At 50.8% G+C, this 19,670-nt stretch overlaps 1 protein-coding gene across 3 annotated transcripts; it reads left to right on the top strand.

Moving 5' to 3' along the window:
* Positions 1 to 261: 261 nt before the first annotated feature.
* Positions 262 to 18,343, top strand: TMEM130 (transmembrane protein 130; the record flags this gene model as incomplete). 3 transcript variants are annotated; one of them, XM_080704197.1, is made up of 8 exons in its annotated part: positions 262 to 346; positions 8,517 to 8,822; positions 11,791 to 11,950; positions 14,473 to 14,642; positions 14,956 to 15,040; positions 15,242 to 15,444; positions 17,508 to 17,620; positions 18,191 to 18,343. In XM_080704197.1, the coding sequence occupies 8 exons, from the start codon at positions 262 to 264 to the stop codon at positions 18,341 to 18,343; spliced, it is 1,275 nt and encodes a 424-aa protein (XP_080560323.1). The 3 variants fall into 3 exon arrangements, with proteins under 3 accessions (XP_080560323.1, XP_080560322.1, XP_080560324.1); XM_080704196.1 differs by having other exon boundaries at positions 18,155 to 18,343; XM_080704198.1 differs by lacking the exon at positions 8,517 to 8,822.
* Between the last annotated feature and the right edge of the window lie 1,327 nt (positions 18,344 to 19,670).

The following is a 19,670-nucleotide window of genomic DNA, read 5'->3' as shown; positions in this document are numbered from 1 at the left end:
CGCGCGGACCCGGGAGGGGGCGTGGAGTCGGGCCGGGAGGGGTGCGAGGAGGCGACGGGGACCCGAGCTGGGGAGGGCGAGGACCGGGGCGCGGCGGACCGGGCCAGGGGCGCGCAGCGGGCTGTGGGCGGCGGCGGCGCTCTGCGACACAGCGTCCCGAGGCGAGGACGAGCGAGCGCGGCCCCCGCACCTCCCCGCACCGAGCTCCCGCGCGGCTCCTGCCTGCATCGCGGCCCCGCGCTCCCGGGATCGGGCCTCGCCATGGCCCCCGCCGTCTGGTCGCCCCTCTGCCGCATCCTCTGGCTCACTTGCGTCCTGCCCTTAGCCCCAGCGAGGGTGGCCGCAGGTAAGGAGCTGGCCGGGCCACCCGGGGCCCGGGGCCGTCCCTGGCGGCGCCACCTGGACCCCGGGCTGCCGAGGGGCGCCGTGCGCGCTGGTCCCCGCTCCCCGGGGCCGGGCGGGGCGCAGCGACACCTCTGATCTCTCCTTTTACCCCTCGCCGCAGAAGTCTCTTGGACATGTGAGGGGCCTCTCCGCGCCCCTCCGGGCTTCTCCGGCCCCCGGTCGGCCCTGCCGTAGGGGGCGCGCAGGGTGGCGGGCGCCGCGGTGCGGTGCAGGGACCTGGCGGCGGCTGGTCGAGGGGGAGGGGAGCACCATGCGGGCCGGCAGGTGGGCCGGGGTCTGTCGTCGCGCCAGACCCCCAGGGAGCCAGGACGGATTGCCCGAGGGACGGATAAGGGTGTCGCCTTATCTCGGGGGTGGTTTGGACCCCCTGCTCGCGTGTGCTGGGGGGTGTGGAGGTGGTGATGGGTGTTGGGCGATTTTAGAGCCCACGAGACCAGGCTGCCATTTCCTCTTTAGGAAAGATTTCCAAAATGGACCCCAGATAACAGGTTCTTCTAGGACCCCCACCCCACCCCACCCCGCCCCCGGCCACCGCCCAAAGGCCAGCACCAACCTTCCTGCCACATTTTGGGAACAATTTTAAAAAAATATAATCATTTAAAAAGAAAAAGGAAACACAGACTGGAGAGTTTTACAGGGACAGGTGGGAAGGAGTCAGCGGTGGGGATATTAGTATTCAACATAGCCGGCCCGGTGCGCGCGCCTGTAATCCCAGTACTTGGGAGGCTGAGACTGGAGGATGACAGGTTCGAAGCCAGCCTCAGCAATTTAAGGAGGCTCTCTCTCTCTCTCTCCAACTTAATGAGACCTTGTTTCCAAGTAAAGAATAAAATAGGTTGGGGATTTTGCTCGGAGATTGAATGTTCAGCACCAAACAAAACAAAAATAAGAAAACCCCAACAGGTTCCCACCCTCTGTAAAAGAGTACTAGGGAGAAGAAGGGATTTAGTGCAAGTTTAAAGAAAGGCTATCATGTTACCTAAACATCTGTATCTTGGTCCCAAATTAGGAGAATTTTGTGAGAATTGGGCTTGGGCAAGATCACCTGGAAATTCACATAGAAAAGAAGTCTCCTGAGTCTTTTAATATATCTAGAAATTACTAATGTGTCCTAAATTGCAAAGAATAAAATAAAATTATTATTATTATTTTTTTTTTTGGAAATCGTGTGTGGTTCGCAGGCTAGTACAATTGCAGCTGTTGGCGTGGTCAAAATCACCGTAGCTGAGCCGGGCGTGGTGGCGCACACTTGTAATCCCAGCACTTGGGAGGCTGAGACAGGAGGAGCGTGCAGGTTTGAAGCCAGCCTCAGCTACTTAATGAGGCTCTCAGCGACTTAGTGAGACCCTGTTTCCAAATAAAATATAAAATAGGTCTGGGAGTATAGACTGGAGGTAGAAAAAATAAAAGCCCCTGGGTTCCACCCCCAGTACCACAAAAAAAAAAAAAAAAAAAAAAGTACAGTAGCTGAGACTGGAGCTGAGGAGCATCCCTCCTCCCTCACCCAATAGAGGCTCAAAGGCCATTTTCACCGCTCCTGGGGGCTGACGCCAATGATGCCCCAAACACTAGGGATGGATCTATAAGTCAGAAGTCCATGGACTAAACCATCAGTTCCAGATAGTGTTACCCAGTCTTCACAGGCCTCCTGGGGGTGTTTGGGGCTGTGTATATATGATATGTGAAAGGGCTGATGCAGCTATTTTTTAGAATGTTTGGGGCCCCACATGCATGCTGTTACAGGAAAATGTGTTCACTCCAGGTAGAAACCTTGGTACCTGGTAAGTGATCGTTTCATTCAAAGCCAGGTTTTGGGGAACGTTTCCCCTTGTTTTTTTTTTTTTTCTTTCTTTCTTTTCTTTTATTATTGTTATTTATTTATTTATTTATTTTAAAATTTTTAAAGTTTTTAAAATTTTTTGCAGTACTGGGAATGGAACCCAGAGGCATTCTACCTCCAAACCACATCCCCAGGCCTGTTTTTTTTTTATTCTTTATTTTGAAACAGGCTCTCACTAAGTTGCTGAGGCTGGCTTTGAAGCTTTGCAGTCCTCCTGTCTCGGCCTCCCAAATGCTGGGATTACAAGCGTGCGCCACCACGTCCGGCTTATTTATTTTACCTGTTTGGCGGTACTAGAGATTGAACTCAGGGATGTTCTGAGCGACACCCCTAGTTCTTTTTTTAATTATTATTTTTTATTTTGAAACACGATTTCTTTAAGTTATTACCCACTCCTGGCCTTGAACCTCTGATCCTCCTGTCTGAGCCTCCCACCATGCCTGGCTCCTTTCCCTCTTTGCTTTGGCATCTTTAGCTCTGGGCCATTTGGGAACTTGTGAACACCCCCATACACACACACACACCCTACTTTGGCAGCTCTAGTCCATGTTCCCTGGGCTCTCAAACCTTGAATTTGGCTGGTTCCTGAAACAAGCTCTGGGTTTAGTTCCTTCACCTGTACTTGGAAAAGCCTTCATGTCCATTTCAGCCCTGGACGCTTCCAAAAGCCCTGGGAAAGAAGGGTAACATCACCTAGGGGCTGTAAAATGTCTGCATTTTAAAATCCAACCTAAAAGAGAGGCAGGCATGGTGGTACACGCTTATAATCCCAGTACTTGGAAGGCTGAGACGGGAGGATCGCAGGTTGGAGGACAGCCTCGAAAAGTAGTGGGACTCATCACCTAGTGATTCATCCCTGAGGCAGCGGGTCTTCAAGGGCTGACATGTCCATCTCCTGGCAGATGATGGATGGTCATTAGAGCGCAGCTGAATGTCCCTGCCACCTGTCAGCCTCTCTCTGGTCCACACTCCTCAACGGGAGGAGGCAGAGGACAGGGTGCCAGGAGCCAGAGGAAGAAAGGAGGAGGTGGCTTCTCACCCAAGCACCTCTCTGTGCAGCCTGGCCAATGCTGCCTCCTACCCAGAGGGAGGGAGAATAAAACTCAGCACTGGGGGCACAGACTTGCCCGTGGCCCTGGGTACCAGCATGGCCCACATGGCTGCCTGGTCCCTCAATGTAAAGCACACACCTGTCTGCTTGGATCAGCTGTCACACGGTGCCTGGAGTTTTCTCTGCGGGATTAAGATGGTACTTTTTCAGTGCCTGTGTTTCCTTGGAGGTGACCAGCCCTTGCCATCTTGACCCAAATGCCATTATCGTTCAAGAAATGTCTCTGAAAAGCCGGGCGTGGTGGTACACGCTTGTAATCCTAGCATTTGGGAGGCTGAGACAGGAGGATTGTGGTTTGTGGCCAGCCTCGGCTACTTAGGCCCTTTGCAACTCAAATAAAAAATAGGGATGGGGGAATAGCTTGGAGTTAGAATGCCCCTGGGTTCCATTCCCGGTACCAAAAGGGAGAAAATAAAAATAAAAAAGCAATGTCTCTGAAAGAAAGGCATTCAGAACAGGGAATATGGGACAGGGCAAGAGGAAAGATGGGAGCTAAAGCCCCCTCTGGGACTTTATTCAGCTGAATAAATCACAGCTGGGGACATCTCCCAGTAGCTGGGGACATCTCCCAGTTGTTGTTTTTTTTGGGGGGGTGTCTAGGGATGGAACCCAGGGGCATTCAACCTCCGAGCTACACCCCTGCCCAATTTTTTATTCTTTATTTTGAAACAGGATCTCACTGAGTTGTGGAGGGCCTCACTTGGTAGCTGAGGCTGTCCGTGAACTGCGATCCTCCAGTCTCAGCCTCCCAAATGCTGGGATCACAAGCGTGCGCCACCACGCCCGGTCATCTCCCAGTTTTGCTGAGTCCTACAGCTGTGAGCGCCTTCAGGACAGGCATGAGCTGCATTTCTGGGTCCTCCCAGCAGGTGGGAATGGGTCACCGCGAAGGGGCTCAGTCTTGGCACCTGGATGAGCAGTCTCCTGGGGCAGTGCCAGGTGGGCTGGTCCCTCTGCCACAGCTTACTCTGCAGGTGTCACTAGGTGGTGACAGAAGTGTTAAGCACCCTCTGTGTGCCAAACACTTTGCTGTGCACAAAGCAGATGGAGAAGACCCCTGTCCTCAAGGAATTCAGAGTACGCTGGCGGGGGCGGGGGAACCATTCAGTATGGAGTTGTGACAGTGGGGTTCCAGGCTGTCAGGGAAGGTTTCCTGGAAGATTTAGTATATCTGTGGACAGGTGGATGGAGAAGGGCATTCTAGCGCGAGGAGAGCATGCGCAGAGGCCCTGAGTTCAGAGCACGTGTAGCAACTGCAAAAGTTAAACTGGTCTGGATCCACCCAGAGGCTGGCTGGTGATCAGACTGACTGCATAGGAAGCTCATTATTGGGGTGGTACGAGGCCCAGACCAAGGACCACACCAGTGCAGGAATCCAGACAGGGCCATATTCTGGCTGCAAAGGATGGGATAGACTCGCGATGAAGAAGAGGAAAGATACCCGCACGGGAGGAGTTAGAATTGGCAGAGGCCTGGGGCTCGACTCTTGGGCCAGCTGGCGCCTCTTGCCCCAACAGAGAGTGAGGGGAGAGGAAGAATCCAGAGCGATGAGTTCGATGCTGGCCAGTAGCACTTTGGGCAAGGATAGAAATATTTTGTGTTAGTGGCCGACAGTGGCCACTAATGATAGGTGTCTGTTAAGGACTTGCAAAATGATTGAGAAAATAAATTCTCTGTTTTAATTAAACTTAAGCAATGAATTTCAAATAATTTGAATTGAGCTACACATGGTTAGTAAGCACTATATGGCCCAGCACAGGGCCCAGAGCTCAGGCTCTGTCAGCCCCGGGAGGGGTGGGTTTGGTTGGGAAGGTGGGTTTAGGTGAAATGACAGAGTGGGGCTGGCAACCTCTCCACCCTTCCTTCCGATCACTCCTCTGCCAGGTGCATGCTCTGGCCAGTTCTGGAACTCTTCCCTGGACCCTGGACACTCTCAACATCATGCCCAGCAGAAATTTCCCCTGCAGAAAAAAACAGATCACAGCGTTACACACCCAGTTGTGCAGCGGCATCATTGACAAGAGTGAATGGTGGCACACGCTTGTAATCCCAGCATTTGGGAGGTTGAGACCGGAGCATCACGGTTCACGGCCAGCCTCAGCACTTAGTGAGGCCCTCCGCAACGCAGTGAGACCCTGTTTCAAAATAAAGAATAAGCTGGGCGTGGGCGTGGTGGTGCCCGCTTGTAATCCCAATACTTGGGAGGCTGAGACAGGAGGATCACGCAGGTTCAAAGCCAGCCTCAGCTACTTAAGCTCTCAGCAAGTTAGTGAGACCCTGTTTCAAAATAAATAATACAACCTAGGCCTGGATGATGTAGTTCAGAGGTAGAATGCCATTGAGTTCCATCCCCAGTCCTGTAAACAAACAAACAAACAAACAAATAAAAATAAAGAGTAAAAAATAGAGCTGGGGGTGTCTCATAGGTAGAACGCCCCTGGTTTCCACTCCCAGTACTGCAAAAAAAAAAAAAAAAAAAAAGTGTGAATTGAGATGATACCTGCCTAAGGGATTACCATGCAGATATTGAAAATGATACTAGTGCACCCTGGATATGGCTTTGGTACATGGTCCTAGGAAAAATAAAATGATTCAAAATTGTGTGTAGGGTGTGATTCTGTTGTGAGAGACTTCTGTGCAGGAAAAGGACAGGAGGTCGATGTGACAACAGCTATTGGCTTTGGGAGGTAGGATGACGGGACGCTCTCATGTTCTTTGTGCTTGTGTAGTGCCTTTATGATGGAGGCGAAGCTTACTTTAAAAACTGTTCCTGTACTGGGCGTGGTGACACACACTTATAATCTCAGCATTCGGGAGGCTGAGACAGGAGGATCTCAGTTCACAGACAGCCTCAACTACTTAGGCCCTTTGCAACTCAGTGAAACCCTGTTTCAAAATAAAGAATAAAAAATAGGGCTGGGGGTATAGCTCAGAGGTAGAATGTCCCTGGGTTCCATCCCCAGTACCACACACACGCACACACACACACACACAAAAAAAAAAAAAGAAAGAAAAAGAAAAAATAGGGATGAGAGTTTAGCTAGCTCAGAAGTAGAATGCCCCTGGGTTCAATCCTCAGCACTGCAAAAATAAAATAAAAATAAATAAAATAGGACTGGCGGTATAACCCAGGGGGTAGAACACTCCAGGCTTCAATTTCTAGTGCTGTACATACACATACAAAATAAAAATGGTAGCTGGGCATGGTGGCACACACCTATAATTCTAACATTTGGGAAGCTGAGACAATGGGATCACAGGTTCAAGACCATCCTCAGCAACTTAGTGAGACTCCCATCAATCTAATGAGACCCTGTTTCAAAATAAATAAGATAGGACTAGGGGTGTAGCTCAAAGTAGAATGCCCCTGGGTTCAATCCCCAGTACAACACACACACACACACACACACACACACACACACACACACATACACACACACACACACACGATGTAGTTCAGAGGTAGGACAACACCCGTGTCTGACTCAGCTTCTAAATTTGAATTTGTTTGACCTTGAAGCTTAGTCCAAATGAATGAACGATGGTAAGGGTTTCTTGGCAGCAGTCATTCCACGGTGACCAGTTGTGGTGGCCTCTCCAGTGACAAGCATTGACAGTCATTTCCAAGGTAAAAGTCTGCTCCGGTTGAACTAAGCCAGCTACATGAAAAAATATATATCTATCTGTATATAATGTGCAGATGCTGTAAAGAGGCTGGGATTTGGGGTCAGGTGGAGCCAGGTTTAACTCCCATTTGCCAACCAACAAGCTGTGTGACCCTTGGGCAAGTCGTTTGAGCTGCCTGAGCCTCTGTTTCTCCACTTGCAAAGTCAAATAAGTCCTCCCGTATCCATGGTTTCACTTTTCACAGTTTCGGTTACCCACAGCCTTCCGCATCCCCACTGCTTAATATTCCACCTGACGGGTTGGCAGGAGGTCGATAGTAACTGCCTCCTGGTTCCTACACTCTCCCCCTTGTGTTATCCCGCCACATAGGCACTGCGTCATCTTACGGCAGCCCGGGAAGGGTAAAAGGGTAAGTACGGTGTATTGAGAGAGACCATATTCACATAACTTTGTGTGTGTGGGGGGAGTGGTGGTGCTAGGGATTGGACCCAGTGATTTTGAAACAGGGTTACATTAAGTTGCAGAGGACTTTACTAAATGCCGAGGCTGGCCTTGAACCCAAGATCCTCCTATCTCATCCTCCCAAGTATTAGGATTACAGGTGTAAGCCACAATGCCCGGGGTACTGGTGATTGAACGCAGGGGTCCTCTACCACTGAGCTACATCCCCAGCCCTTTGTGTATCTTTACATTTTTAGACAGGATCTCACTCTATAGCCCAGGCTGGCTTCGAATTTACAATCCTCCTACCTGAGCTCCCTGAGTAGATGGGACTGCGAGTGTGCATCACCACACCCAGTTCATTTTATTTTATTATTAGTTACTGTTGTTAATCTCTTACTGTGCCTGAATTAAGGTTTATCATAGGTATGTTCAAATAGGAAAAGACATAGGAATAGTAAAAGACATATATAGGGCTTGGGACTAGCCTCAGTTTCTTTTCTTTTCTTTTATTCGCGGTACTGGGGGATTGAACCCAGAGGCATTCTACCTCTGAGATATACCTCCAGCCCCATTTTTTATTCTTTATTTTGAAACAGAGTCTCACTAAGTTGAGAGGGCCTCACTAAGTAGCTGAGGCTGGCTGTGAACCTGCAATCCTTCCTGTCTCAGCCTCCCAAGTATTGGGATTACAAGCATGTGCCACCTCCTCCCAGCTAGCCTCAGTTTCTGACGTCCACTAAGGGTTCTGGAATGTTTGTCTGCAAATAAAGGGGGTTCACTCACTGTGCTATAATGGGTGCCCTCCCAGGGGTAGCCAAAAGGGTTCCCTTTTGTGTGGGTGTATTTGTGGGTGGTCCTGGGGATTGAACCCAGGAGCATTGTACCTCCAAGCTATAACCCCCAGCTCTACTTTATTTATTCTGAAAGAGTCTCATAGGTTGATGGAAGTCTCACTACTTGCTGAGGCTATCCTTGAACCTGAAAGCCTCCTATCTCAGCCTCCCAAGTACTGGGATTATAAGCATGCACCCCCTACCCCGGCTTGTTTATCATACCCTTTCTGAAACCCAGTCTATTTCCCAATCCTAGGCCTGTATGAACTCAATCTTACCATGGACGGCCCTGCCACCACGGGAGCAGAGGTGACCATCTCAGCCACCCTGGTGGCCAAGGATAATGGCAGCCTGGCCCTGCCCCCCGATGCCCACCTCTACCGCTTCCACTGGATTCATACCCCGCTGGTGCTCACTGGCAAGATGGAGCAGAACCTCAGCTCGACCATCCGCGTGGTGGGCAACGTGCCCGGGGACTTCCCAGTTTCTGTCTGGCTCACTGCTGCTGACTGCTGGATGTGCCAGCCAGTGGCCAGGAGTTTCGTGGTCCTGCCCATCACAGGTAAGGATCTTTTTTGTTTACTCACTTGTCTTCAAACCCTTGGTGCAGAGAAAAACATCCAGCTCCACTAATAATCACACAAGTGCAAATTATCCCTGTGGATTCCTTCTCAGTTGTCAGTTGAGTTAAAAAGGATGAGAAACGGTAATAATGTATTGCAGGCAGGGTTGTGCTGAAACGGACACTTACAGCACGTATTGCTGCTGGTGGCATAGATTAATCCTTTGGAGAGCAGCTGGTCAATATGTGTTGATGATTATAAATTATTCTTGTCGCCGGGCGTGGTGGCGCATGCTTGTAATCCCCGCATTTGGGAGGCAGAGACAGGAGGATCGCGCAGGTTCGAAGCCAGCCGTGCAGAGACAGGAGGATCGCGCAGGTTCGAAGCCAGCCGTGTGCGCTGGCTTAGGAGACCCTGTTTCCAAATAAAAATGTAAAAATAGGTCTGGGAGTGTAGCCCGGAGCTAGAAGGGCTTCCAGGAACCTCAGTACCACCAAAAAAAAAAAAAAAAAAAAAAAAAAAAATTATTCTTGTCTTAGGCTCAATAATTTGTTTACTGATTCTTCCTTCTGACTCTTCTACTACAATTTTTCTCTCTCTCTCTCTATCTTTATTTTATCTCTATCATCTCTCTCTCCAAGAGATTCCCACCCTCTTGCTCTGTGGGAACTTATAATTTAATAACAAATTTATCTTCAGGAAACAAACCCCCGTTTGGGAAATGCCTTACGTACTAAGGTGTTCATTGCAATGGTATTTATCATAGCAAAAGAAAACAGAAACAAATTAAGTATATAACCATTAGAAGACTGGTTAAATATATTGAAATAATTTATGTGACTATTTATAGCGACCCTTACAATGAACTTGCAGTGTCATGGGTAAATAGTCATGCTTGTAAAATTACACACACATACACACACACACACACACACACACACACACACATCAAAGCATAAAATTATTTAATCAACAATAAGCTGTGTTTAATACATGTCTACAAATAAATTCATCCACACATACTTTGTGGTACTTCAAAACATCAACAGTGGTAGCGTTTGAATTATAGGTAGTTTGTTCTCTCTCTTTTTTCTGCCACTGAGCATTTTCCGAGAGAGCTGTAGAAGCACACCATAACAACTTACGTTCTGGTTTTGTGGTGAAAATAAAAAAGCAAAATCCAGCATTTAATTTTTTATTTTCTTTTTTAAAAGAAGGAGATTCAGGGCCATAAACTGACCCAACCCAGCCCCCTGAGTGTGGAGATATGATCAATAGAACCACACATTTTCCTAGGCTCGTCTGAAGTGCAGTCTTCCCTGAGGATCCGTGGAACACTGGATCCTTTCTTCCAGGATCCCTGTGGATGCTCGGGCCCTCATACAAAATGGTGCAGTATGTGCACACGCCCTGCCCGCACCCACCTGAATACTTTAAACCGTCTCTCGATGACTGATAGCACCTGGCACACCGTGTAACTAGCTGTTAGACTTTGTTGTTCAGAGAATAACAAGAAAAGATTCTGCATCTGTTTAGAACTGATGCAATTTTTTTCAAGTATTTCATATCCATAGTTGGTTAAATCTGTGAATGCAGAAACCATGGATATAGAAAACTGACTATATTCCCCAAAAGCTCCTTGCAGAAGCTGTGTATTTCCTTCTGGTCCTGGGCATCTTCAGGGTCCTGGGGAAAGGGGTTCAGAAGTGGAAGCTGTGCATGTAACAACCCTTCCTTCTCCTCCTCCTCCTCCTCCACTTCCTCTTCCTTCCTATTATTGTTGTTGTTGTTGTTGTTATTATTATTATTATTAGTAGTAGTAGTATATTATTATTATAGTTACAGTACTGTGGATAGAACCCAGGGGTATTCTAGCGCTGAGCTACATTCCGAGCCCTATTTTTTATTCTTTTTTTTTTTTTTTTTGGGTGGTACAAGGGGTGGAACCCAGGGGATTTCTACCTCTGGGCTACACTCCCAGACCTATTATAATTTTTTTTGGTGGTACTGTGGTTCCTGAAAACCCTTATACCTCCGGGCTACACTCCCAGACACCTATTTTTTTATATTTTTATTTGGAAACAGGGTTTCTTAAGCCAGCGAGGCTGGCTTCGAACCTGTGTGATCCTTCTGTCTCCGCCTCCCAAGCGCAGGGATTACAAGTGTGCACCACCACACCCAGCCCTATTTTATATTTTTATTTGGAAACAGGGTCTCACTAAGTTGCTGAGAGCCTCACTAAGTAGCTGAGGCTGGCTTTAAACCTGTGCGATCCTCCTGTCTCAGCCTCCCAAGTGTGGAGATTACAAGCATGCACCACCATACCCAGCTTATTCTTTGTTTCAAAACAGAATCTCACTAAGTTGTGGAGGGCCTTGCCAAATAGCTGAGGCTGACCGGGAACCTGTGATCCTCCTGTCTCAGACTTCCAAGTACTGGGATTACAAGCACGCACCACTACTTCCTCCTCCTCCTCCTCCTCCTCCTCCTCCTCCTCCTCCTCCTCCTCCTCCTCCTCCTTCTTCTTCTTCTTGCTGTTGTTGTTGTTACTATTCAAGGTACCAGGGATTGAACCCAGGAACATTCTATCTCTGCCTTATATCCCCAGCCCTATTTTATTTCTTATTTTGAAACAGTCTTGCTAGGTTGCTGAGAGTCTCACTGCATTGTTGAGGCTGTCCTTGAACCTGCAATCCTCCTGTCTCAGCTTCCCAAGTACTAGAAATACAAGCGTGCACCTCCACGCCCGGCCTGTGCATGTTACTTAATACTGTGCATCTTCACCAGTAGCCATTCAGCAGAGTGATGGCTTGGATTCCTCTGTGTCCAGGGACCCTCAAGGTCCCCTTTCCCCCTCTGGTTCTGGCAGCCACAGGCCTGGGAGGGGAGCAGCTGCCTTGCTAGCTGACCCCCCAGGCTCCTGCTTCCTGTACCTCCATGAACTCACCCTTCCCCCATCTTTCCCAGAGTCCCTTGTGGGGAACCTTGTCATCACCCAGAACACCTCCTTGCCCTGGCCCAGCTCTTACCTCACCAAGACCGTCCTTAAAGTCGCCTTCCTTCTCCATGACCCAAGCAACTTCTTCAAGACAGCCTCCTTTCTCTACAGATGGGACTTCGGAGATGGGTATGTCCTTACTTATCCCCCTTAGTGCCCCAAAGGCTTGGCGGGTAGCTGGAGGCCCCATCGTGTGTGCCCTGCTGGCCTACGTATCATGCAGAATACTCCATACTTGCACACCAAACTTCTTGAACACTGGCTCTGTGCCAGGCCTGGGGTCCCTGGGACACCTGTGAACCAGTGGCCGGCTCTACCTGTGAGGTGTTGCAGCTCAAGAGACCATTGGTGCCCAACATTGCCCTAACAGAAGGTCAAGGTAGGTAGGATATCTCCCCTTTTATTTTGAAGGGCACCAGCGCTAACAAAGCCTTATTTACATGTCTCACAGAGGCCCAAATCTATAGTATCTTCCTTAAAAATTTACCTCTAGAATACTAGAGTAGTGATGTACACCTGTAATACCAGTACTTGGGAGGCTCAAACAGGAGGATTGCAGGTTCAAGGCCAGCCTCAGCAACTTAGTGAGGCCCTCAGCAAGTTAGTGAGACTCTAGTTCAAAATAAAAATAAAATAGGGCTGGTGGTATATAGATCAGAAGTAGAATGCCCCTGGGTTTAATCCCAAGTACCTTATGCCAACCCATAAAACAGTATATTAAGAACATCTTAAAATACTAAAAGGAACAAGCCAGGTGTGGTGGTGCATGCTTGTAATCTTAGTATTTGGGAGGCTGATACAAGTTCAAGGCCAGCCTCAGCAACTTAGTGAGACCCTGTTTAAGAAAAAAAAAAAAAAAGGCTACAGGTGTAACTCAGAGGTAGAATGCCCCTGGGTTCAATCCCTAGTATCACTACCACCACCACACAAAAAAGAATACAAAAAGGAACAAACACTATTACTTGGGATGTTGAAGATTATTATCACTTGTGGTACTGGGGATTGAACCTAGGGCTGTTCTACCTCTGAGCTTCACCTTGAGCCCTATTGGATGTTTTTTGTTTGTTTGTTTGTTTGTTTGTTTTGTGGTACTGGGGTTCCTGGAAGCCCTTCTAGTTCCGGGCTCCACTCCCAGACCTATTTTTACATTTTTATTTGGAAGCAGGATCTCCTAAGCCAGTGCGCGCGGCTGGCTTTGAACCTGCACGATCCTCCTGTCTCTGCCTCCCAAGCGTGGGCATTACAAGTGTGCGCCACCACGCCCAGCGAATGTTTTGTTTTGAAACAGGGCCTTGCTAAATTGCTGAGGCTGGCCACAAACCTGTGATCTTCCTGTCTCTGGGATTATAAGTGTACACCACCACACCCAGCTGGATTCTTGGATTTTTTTTTTTTTTTTCAGTACTAGGGGTGGAACCCAGGGGCATTCTACCTCTGAGCTACTCCCCCAGCCCTATGTTTTATTCTTTTTTTTTTTTTTTTTTTTTTGGTGGTACTGGGGGTGGAACCCAGAGGCTCTCTACCTCTGGGCTGTACTCCCAGACCTATTTTATATTTTATTTGGAAACAGGGTCTCACTAAATTGCTGAGAGCCTCACTAAGTAGCTAAGGCTGGCTTCGAACCTGTGTGATCCTCCTGTCTCAGCCTCCCAAGCGCGGGGATTACAAGCACGTGCCACCATGCTTGGCTTATTTTTTATTTTGAAACTGGGTCTCACTGAGTTGCAAAGGACCTCACTAAGTAGCTGAGGCTGCCTGCAAACCGTGATCCTCCGGTCTCAGCCTTCCAAATGCTAGGATTACAAGCATGCGCCACCATGCCCAGCTGGATTCGTTATTTTAATATGTTAAAGAGAAAGATCATGGGATGATCATCCTTTTTATTTTTTTTTTTATTGGTACTGGGGATTGAATCAAGGGGCATTCTACCTCTGAGCTACACCTCCACCCCTTTTTATTTTGAAACAGGGTCTCACTAAGTTGCTGAGGGTCTTGCTAAATTGCCGAAGCTGGCCTCGAACCTGTGATCCTCTTGTCTCAGCCTCCCAAGTACTAGGATTATTGGTGTGTACCATACCTGGCCATGGGATCATCTCTTTAAATGCCAAAAGTGTTCGATTGAGCAGAAATGGACATTTCATGTTATCTCAGTAAACTAGGCGAAGGCATTACTGGAACCAACAGCCAACATTATAGTGAATGGTGAAACTCAGAATGCGGATACCCTGGTCCTTGGTGAGAAGAGGGATCTGTGACCAGATACTGGGGACAGGGGCTCAGGTTCTGGCATTGGTAAAGGCATCAAGTGGCCAGCACAGCAAACCCAGGGGTGATTCTGATGGGCAGAGCTTCTGAGAATCATGCCAACTGCCCCTGTGCAGTACAAAGTCACCAGGCTGTCCCCATCTGACTCTTAGAGGACGCAGAACCTGTTGACCACACCAGAGTCCCACGCAGAGAAGAGTGGAGAGATGTTCCCTCACCTGTGAAGTGGGCCGGCTGACTTCAAGCCCTGGCTGGCTGGGGCTGGGGCTGCTGGGTGGCAGGTGGGCTCAGGTAGCCGCTCCTCACCCTAACAAGTCCCACAAATCACTTCTGAGTTATGAGAAGGGAAACGGCCTGTCCCCCTCCCCCTTCCTGTCGCCTTGCAGAACCCTGATGGTGACTGAAGACCCCGTGGTCTATTATAACTATTCCATTATTGGAACCTTCACTGTGAAGCTCAAGGTGGTGGCGGAGTGGGAGCAGACAAAGCCGGGGGCCACGAACGGAGGCATCGTGCAGAAGACAGGCGACTTCTCCACCTCGCTGGAGCTGCAGGGTGGGTCTCTACACCTTCCGGGTCACAGTGGCTCCAGCCTGGCACCGGCTGAGCCTGTGCGCATGGCTGCACCCCTGGTCCTCTGAGCAGTCCCCATCAGTATCCTCACCTCAGGCAGGGCACCCAGGGCCACGGATGGGGTGACATGGCTGCTCAGTGGCGGAGCCGGAATCTGAGTCCTGGCCTACCCTGACCTCCTTTGGGAGAGGGACGGAGGAGAGGACAGGGTGGTGGCCACTCAGCCCTGGGCCCCAGGAGCCCCGTGACAGCACTCCTGCTTTGCCAGGTCTGATGGAGTCCTCTTTCCTTACAGAAACCCTTCGAGGCATCCAGGTTTGGGGGCCTTCCCTAATTCAGACCTTCCAAAAGATGACTGTGACCTTGAACTTCCTGGGGAGGTGAGTGAACCCCTTCGCTTTGACAGATGCTCCTGAGCCTGCACGACCTTCAGTATCTTAATCGGATCATGTGATCCTGGGGCCAGGACAGCTCTGTGTCCCATCCTGGATACTGAAGGTTGTGTCCGCCTGACATTCCCTGGACCTGGGCTCTTCCCCTTGCCTGGCCATATCTGAAAACCTGTCCCTGTTCCCCGGCAGCCCCCCTCTGACCCTGTGCTGGCGGCTCAAGCCCGAGTGCCTCCCACTAGAGGAAGGGGAGTGCCACCCCGTGTCTGTGGCCAGCACGGCTTATAACCTGACCCACACTTTCCACGATCCTGGGGACTACTGCTTCAGCATCCGAGCCGAGAATGTCATCAGCAAGACGCACCAGTACCACAAGATCCAGGTGTGGCCTTCCAGTAAGTGACACAGGCAGCAAATGCCTATCAACTTTGCCGCCACCATCACCACCACCATCATCACCACGCTACCACAAGCCAACCTGGCCGAGGTCCTCAACACCAACCCCACCAGCCCTAGCACCATCGCTCACCTGTCTGATTCTAGCAGCGACCAACTCCACCCATATCAGCACCACCAAACTCTACCCACACCATCAGCAACTGACTCCACCAACCTCAGTACCGCCACACCCATCAATTAAGCCAGCACCTCCATCAGCACCAGCCCACTAACAGTGACAATTGACTCAGCTACTGCCATTACCCCACATGCGACTAACAATCCCTCCCCGTATCATCATACTGACGGCTCTCCCAGCATCCCTGCCTTGGGCAGCTCTGTCCTCACCAGAGCAGAATAGCAGACTCAGGAACCATCCCCACCGATTCCACTGTGTCACTCCAGCCTCACCCCACCTTCAGCTTCCTCGTGATGCCCACTGTCAACACCCCCTCCCATAGATTAATTACCAACGAACACATCCCCAGCATGTGTGCTCCTGTGTAACTGGGCCCCACTATCACTCCTAGGGCTGTTGCCACCATTAAAGCCAGAGTCCCCAACAGTTCTGCTGCCTGGATCCTGTGGCTGTGATGGCTTCTGGGGAGTAGGGGTGAATCAGAAAGTGTCTGGGGACTCTGGGGTCCCAGAAAAGTGTGTCCTCACATAGAGGAGAAAGTATAATCCCAGAACCCTAAGGGATTGCCTTTTAGATTCTCTACCTGGTTTCACCTTTCATGCTACAAAAGGGGGAACCAAGGCACAAGGGTCCTGGATACTGCATGTCCAGGACCCACGGAGATCCGTGGAGAAGAGAGCAGTACAGCAATCGCACCATGTTTCCATGGAAACGAGCCTCTTGGCAGAGGACAAGGGAAGAGTAAGAGGGGAAGTGGGTGTGGGGGGCATACACCTGTAATCTCTTGGAGGCTGAGACAGGAGGATCACAGGTTCAAGGACAGGACATCTTCAGCAGTTTAGAGAGACCCTGTTTCAAAATGAAAAACCAAGCTGGCATGGTGGCACACACTTGTAATCCCAGCATTTGGGAGGCTGAGACCAGAGAATCTCTGTTCGATGATAGCCTCAGCTACTTAATGAGGCCCTTTGCAACTCAGTGAGACCCTGTTTCAAAATAAAAAATAAAAAATAGGGTTAGGGGCAGTAGCTCAGAGGTAGAATGCCCCTGGGATCCATCCTCAGTACTGCAATAAATAAGTAAGTAAATAAGTAAATAAATAAATAAATAAATAAATAAATAAATGAAATAGGGCTGAGGCTGTAGTTCAGATGTAGAATGCCCCTGAGGTCCAATCTTCAGTACCCAAAAAAAAAAAAAAAAAAAAAAAAAAGGGTGAGAGGGAGAAGCCATCCCTCCCAATCACCCTCCTTGAGCCATGCACCTACCCACCCCTCAACCCTCACCTCACTGCCTCTCCTTGGCGGCCTCATGGGTCAGCACTAGCATCAGGGAGCCTGGGCAGAGCCAGGATTTAAACACACCCACCTACTGCAGACACAGAGTTCCTTCTCCACCATGCTGCTTCTGAGTGGCAGGCTTGGTGGGCAAGCCTGGCGCTCCCAGAGGGTGGGATGCCATGGCAGGGGTCAAGTGCTGCTCAGGGCTCCTGACTGCAGGGATCCCCAAAGTACATCACCCATCTCGACAAGAGGGAAATGGCGACGTCTTTATGGCGTAGTCTCGGGAGTCATACACCGTCATGCCTGTCATCTGCCCTAGGCAAAGGGCCAGTCACTGAGTCCAGGCCACACCCAAGGGCATGGAATTCAGCTGCCCCTCTCTGAAGTCCCTATCAAGTAACTTGTGGACCTATCTTAAAATCTCCACATGCACCCATTTATCTTTTGACAAGTCTTGGGTTTGCCTGGTGGAGATGCATGGATGTAAGGGGAAACGCATTGTTGGTGGGGGTTGTTCTTGTCCCCTTTGAGCTTGCCTCCTGACAGCCAGCACCTGAGCAAAGTGTCCCGGGCCCACAACGCCCCCTCTCTCTCCCAGCCATCCAGCCGGCTGTCTTTGCTTTCCCGTGTGCCACGCTCATCACGGTGATGCTGGCCTTCATCATGTACATGACCCTGCGGAACGCTGCTCATCAGAAGGACATGGTGGAGGTGGGTGCTCAGTAGGGTGAGAGCTAGGCCACTGAGGCTTGCATGGGAAGGATGTGTGGGGCAATGAGGGCCAGGCCAGGGTGCCTGGGTGAAAGGGGTCTGATGTTAGAGCAAAACCCTGAGATTTGGGATAATGTACCAAAGGTATGCAGCCGGGCAGGGGTGGGACACGCCTGTAATCCCTGTACTTGGGAGGCTAAGATGGGAGAATCACAAAATCTAGCCTTCGCAAACTTTAGACCCTGTTTCAAAATAAAAGGGGCTAAGGGTATAGCTCGGAGGTAGAATGCCCCTGGGTTCAATCCCAAACCAGAGAAAATAAAAGCGGGGAGGGAGACGTGGCATCTGTAGACTGGGCAAAATCAGAGTTGGTGGCCCTGACCTACCTCCTTCAACACTCGTCCCCTGCAAAGTATGTGTCGTATCAGGTGGGGGGTTCCTGGGGCCCCAGTCTGCGGCCAGGCAGCTGAGCTCCTAAGGTCACATGGGCTCCCGGTGGGTGGTGATTGACCCATGGGGTTTTGTTCACTATAGGTGGCTGATTTTGACTTTTCCCCCATGTCTGACAAGAACCCGGAGTCGCCCTCTGGGGTCAGGTGCTGCTGCCAGATGTGCTGTGGGCCTTTCTTGCTGGACACGCCTTCTGAGTACCTGGAAATTGTCCGAGAGAACCATGGTCTCCTCCCGCCCCTCTACAAGTCTATCAAAACGTACACTGTGTGAGCGCCCCCCACCGGCCCCGTCTCCGTGTTTACTGACTGCCCACGGGGAGCTCCCAGCAGGCTGGTGTGTGCCACTGAACGGGAGGGGTTCGCGTGTGTGGGGCCATTTGCCCAGACCAGCCGTCCATCTGTACAGTCCAACCACGGCTGCACGGCCCTCTCAGTCACCCTCCTCCCAGCATCCCCTCATCTGCCACTGTGGCAAGCCTCTCCCGGTCGCCCCACCCGCCCTCTGCCAAGCGGGACTCCGACATCTGGAGAGTCCTCTTGGGTGGGCCTGGCCGCCCTCACCCATTCCGGTGATACTGGTACATCCGTCGGGGGCTCACACTTCCCTCCCTGGGGCAGCCCTGGAAGGGAGGAGATCACAGCCTATTTGGGACATAAGGTGAAAGGTCATACACACAGATGGGCACATTCATGGAATGGGGCACACCCATGCACGTGTCACACAGGCATCTTGGGTGACCTGTGCTACATCTGTCAGGTCCCTTGCCGGGATGCCCTTGAGGCAGATGAAGTCTGAGCTGCCCCACCAGCACGTGGGGCTGGCCTCTCCCTCTGTGTCCTATCTCTACAGCTCCCTGGTCCCATCGTGAGGCTACCCAGCCCCCTTCCTGCCTGCCAGGAACCAGATAACGGAAGGACAAGCATTTGGGCTCGCGGAACGCTTTAGACATGCACCTACTTTTCCTGAAACCCATAATCGGCGTCCGTGGAGGAAAAGGGCTTGCAATGACAGGAGAGGTTGGGCCAGCGGGGACTTGGGCTCCCCAGGGTGTGTCCACATGTGGGGGTGCACTCTGCCCGTGCAGCTGCTCCCGAGGTGACCTCGAGAAGGAAGCCAGCCCCCTCTCCTCCGCGCTAGCCCAGTGACCCAGGACATGGGTGGAGCGGGAGGGAGAGGACAACTGGCCCGGGTGTGCCGGCGCCTGTGCCCACGGGGAGGGAAGGCAGGACCCGGGGGTGGGGCTCTGTTGCCATAACCATTTGCTCTCAGACCCTGTGCTGAAAATAGTGTTCACACTGCCGCGCAGCTCATCCCCGCGAAATCCTGCCATTATTGCCGAATAAAGCTTGAATACTCTGACTATGCCAAGCACTCGGTGTGGCAGAGCCTCTTTTTCATGGACGTTGCAGCCTTGCAAAGGCCAAGAGCAGGATGTCCCTGTCGTGTTCCATGGTGATGGGAACGAGATGGAGCTCGCTGGGGTTCCTGGAGGCAGGGTCAGGGCCCCCAGGTAACTTGGACATCCAACCCCATCTGAGATCCCGGGTAGATCCCTGAGCCTGGGGGCTTGAGGGACACGCTGCCTGTCTACACAGGC

This window comes from Muscardinus avellanarius (genome assembly GCF_963383645.1).
Source record: "Muscardinus avellanarius genome assembly, chromosome: 10".
Lineage (NCBI taxonomy): Eukaryota > Metazoa > Chordata > Mammalia > Rodentia > Gliridae > Muscardinus > Muscardinus avellanarius.
This window is presented reverse-complemented; position numbering and strand designations above follow the sequence as displayed.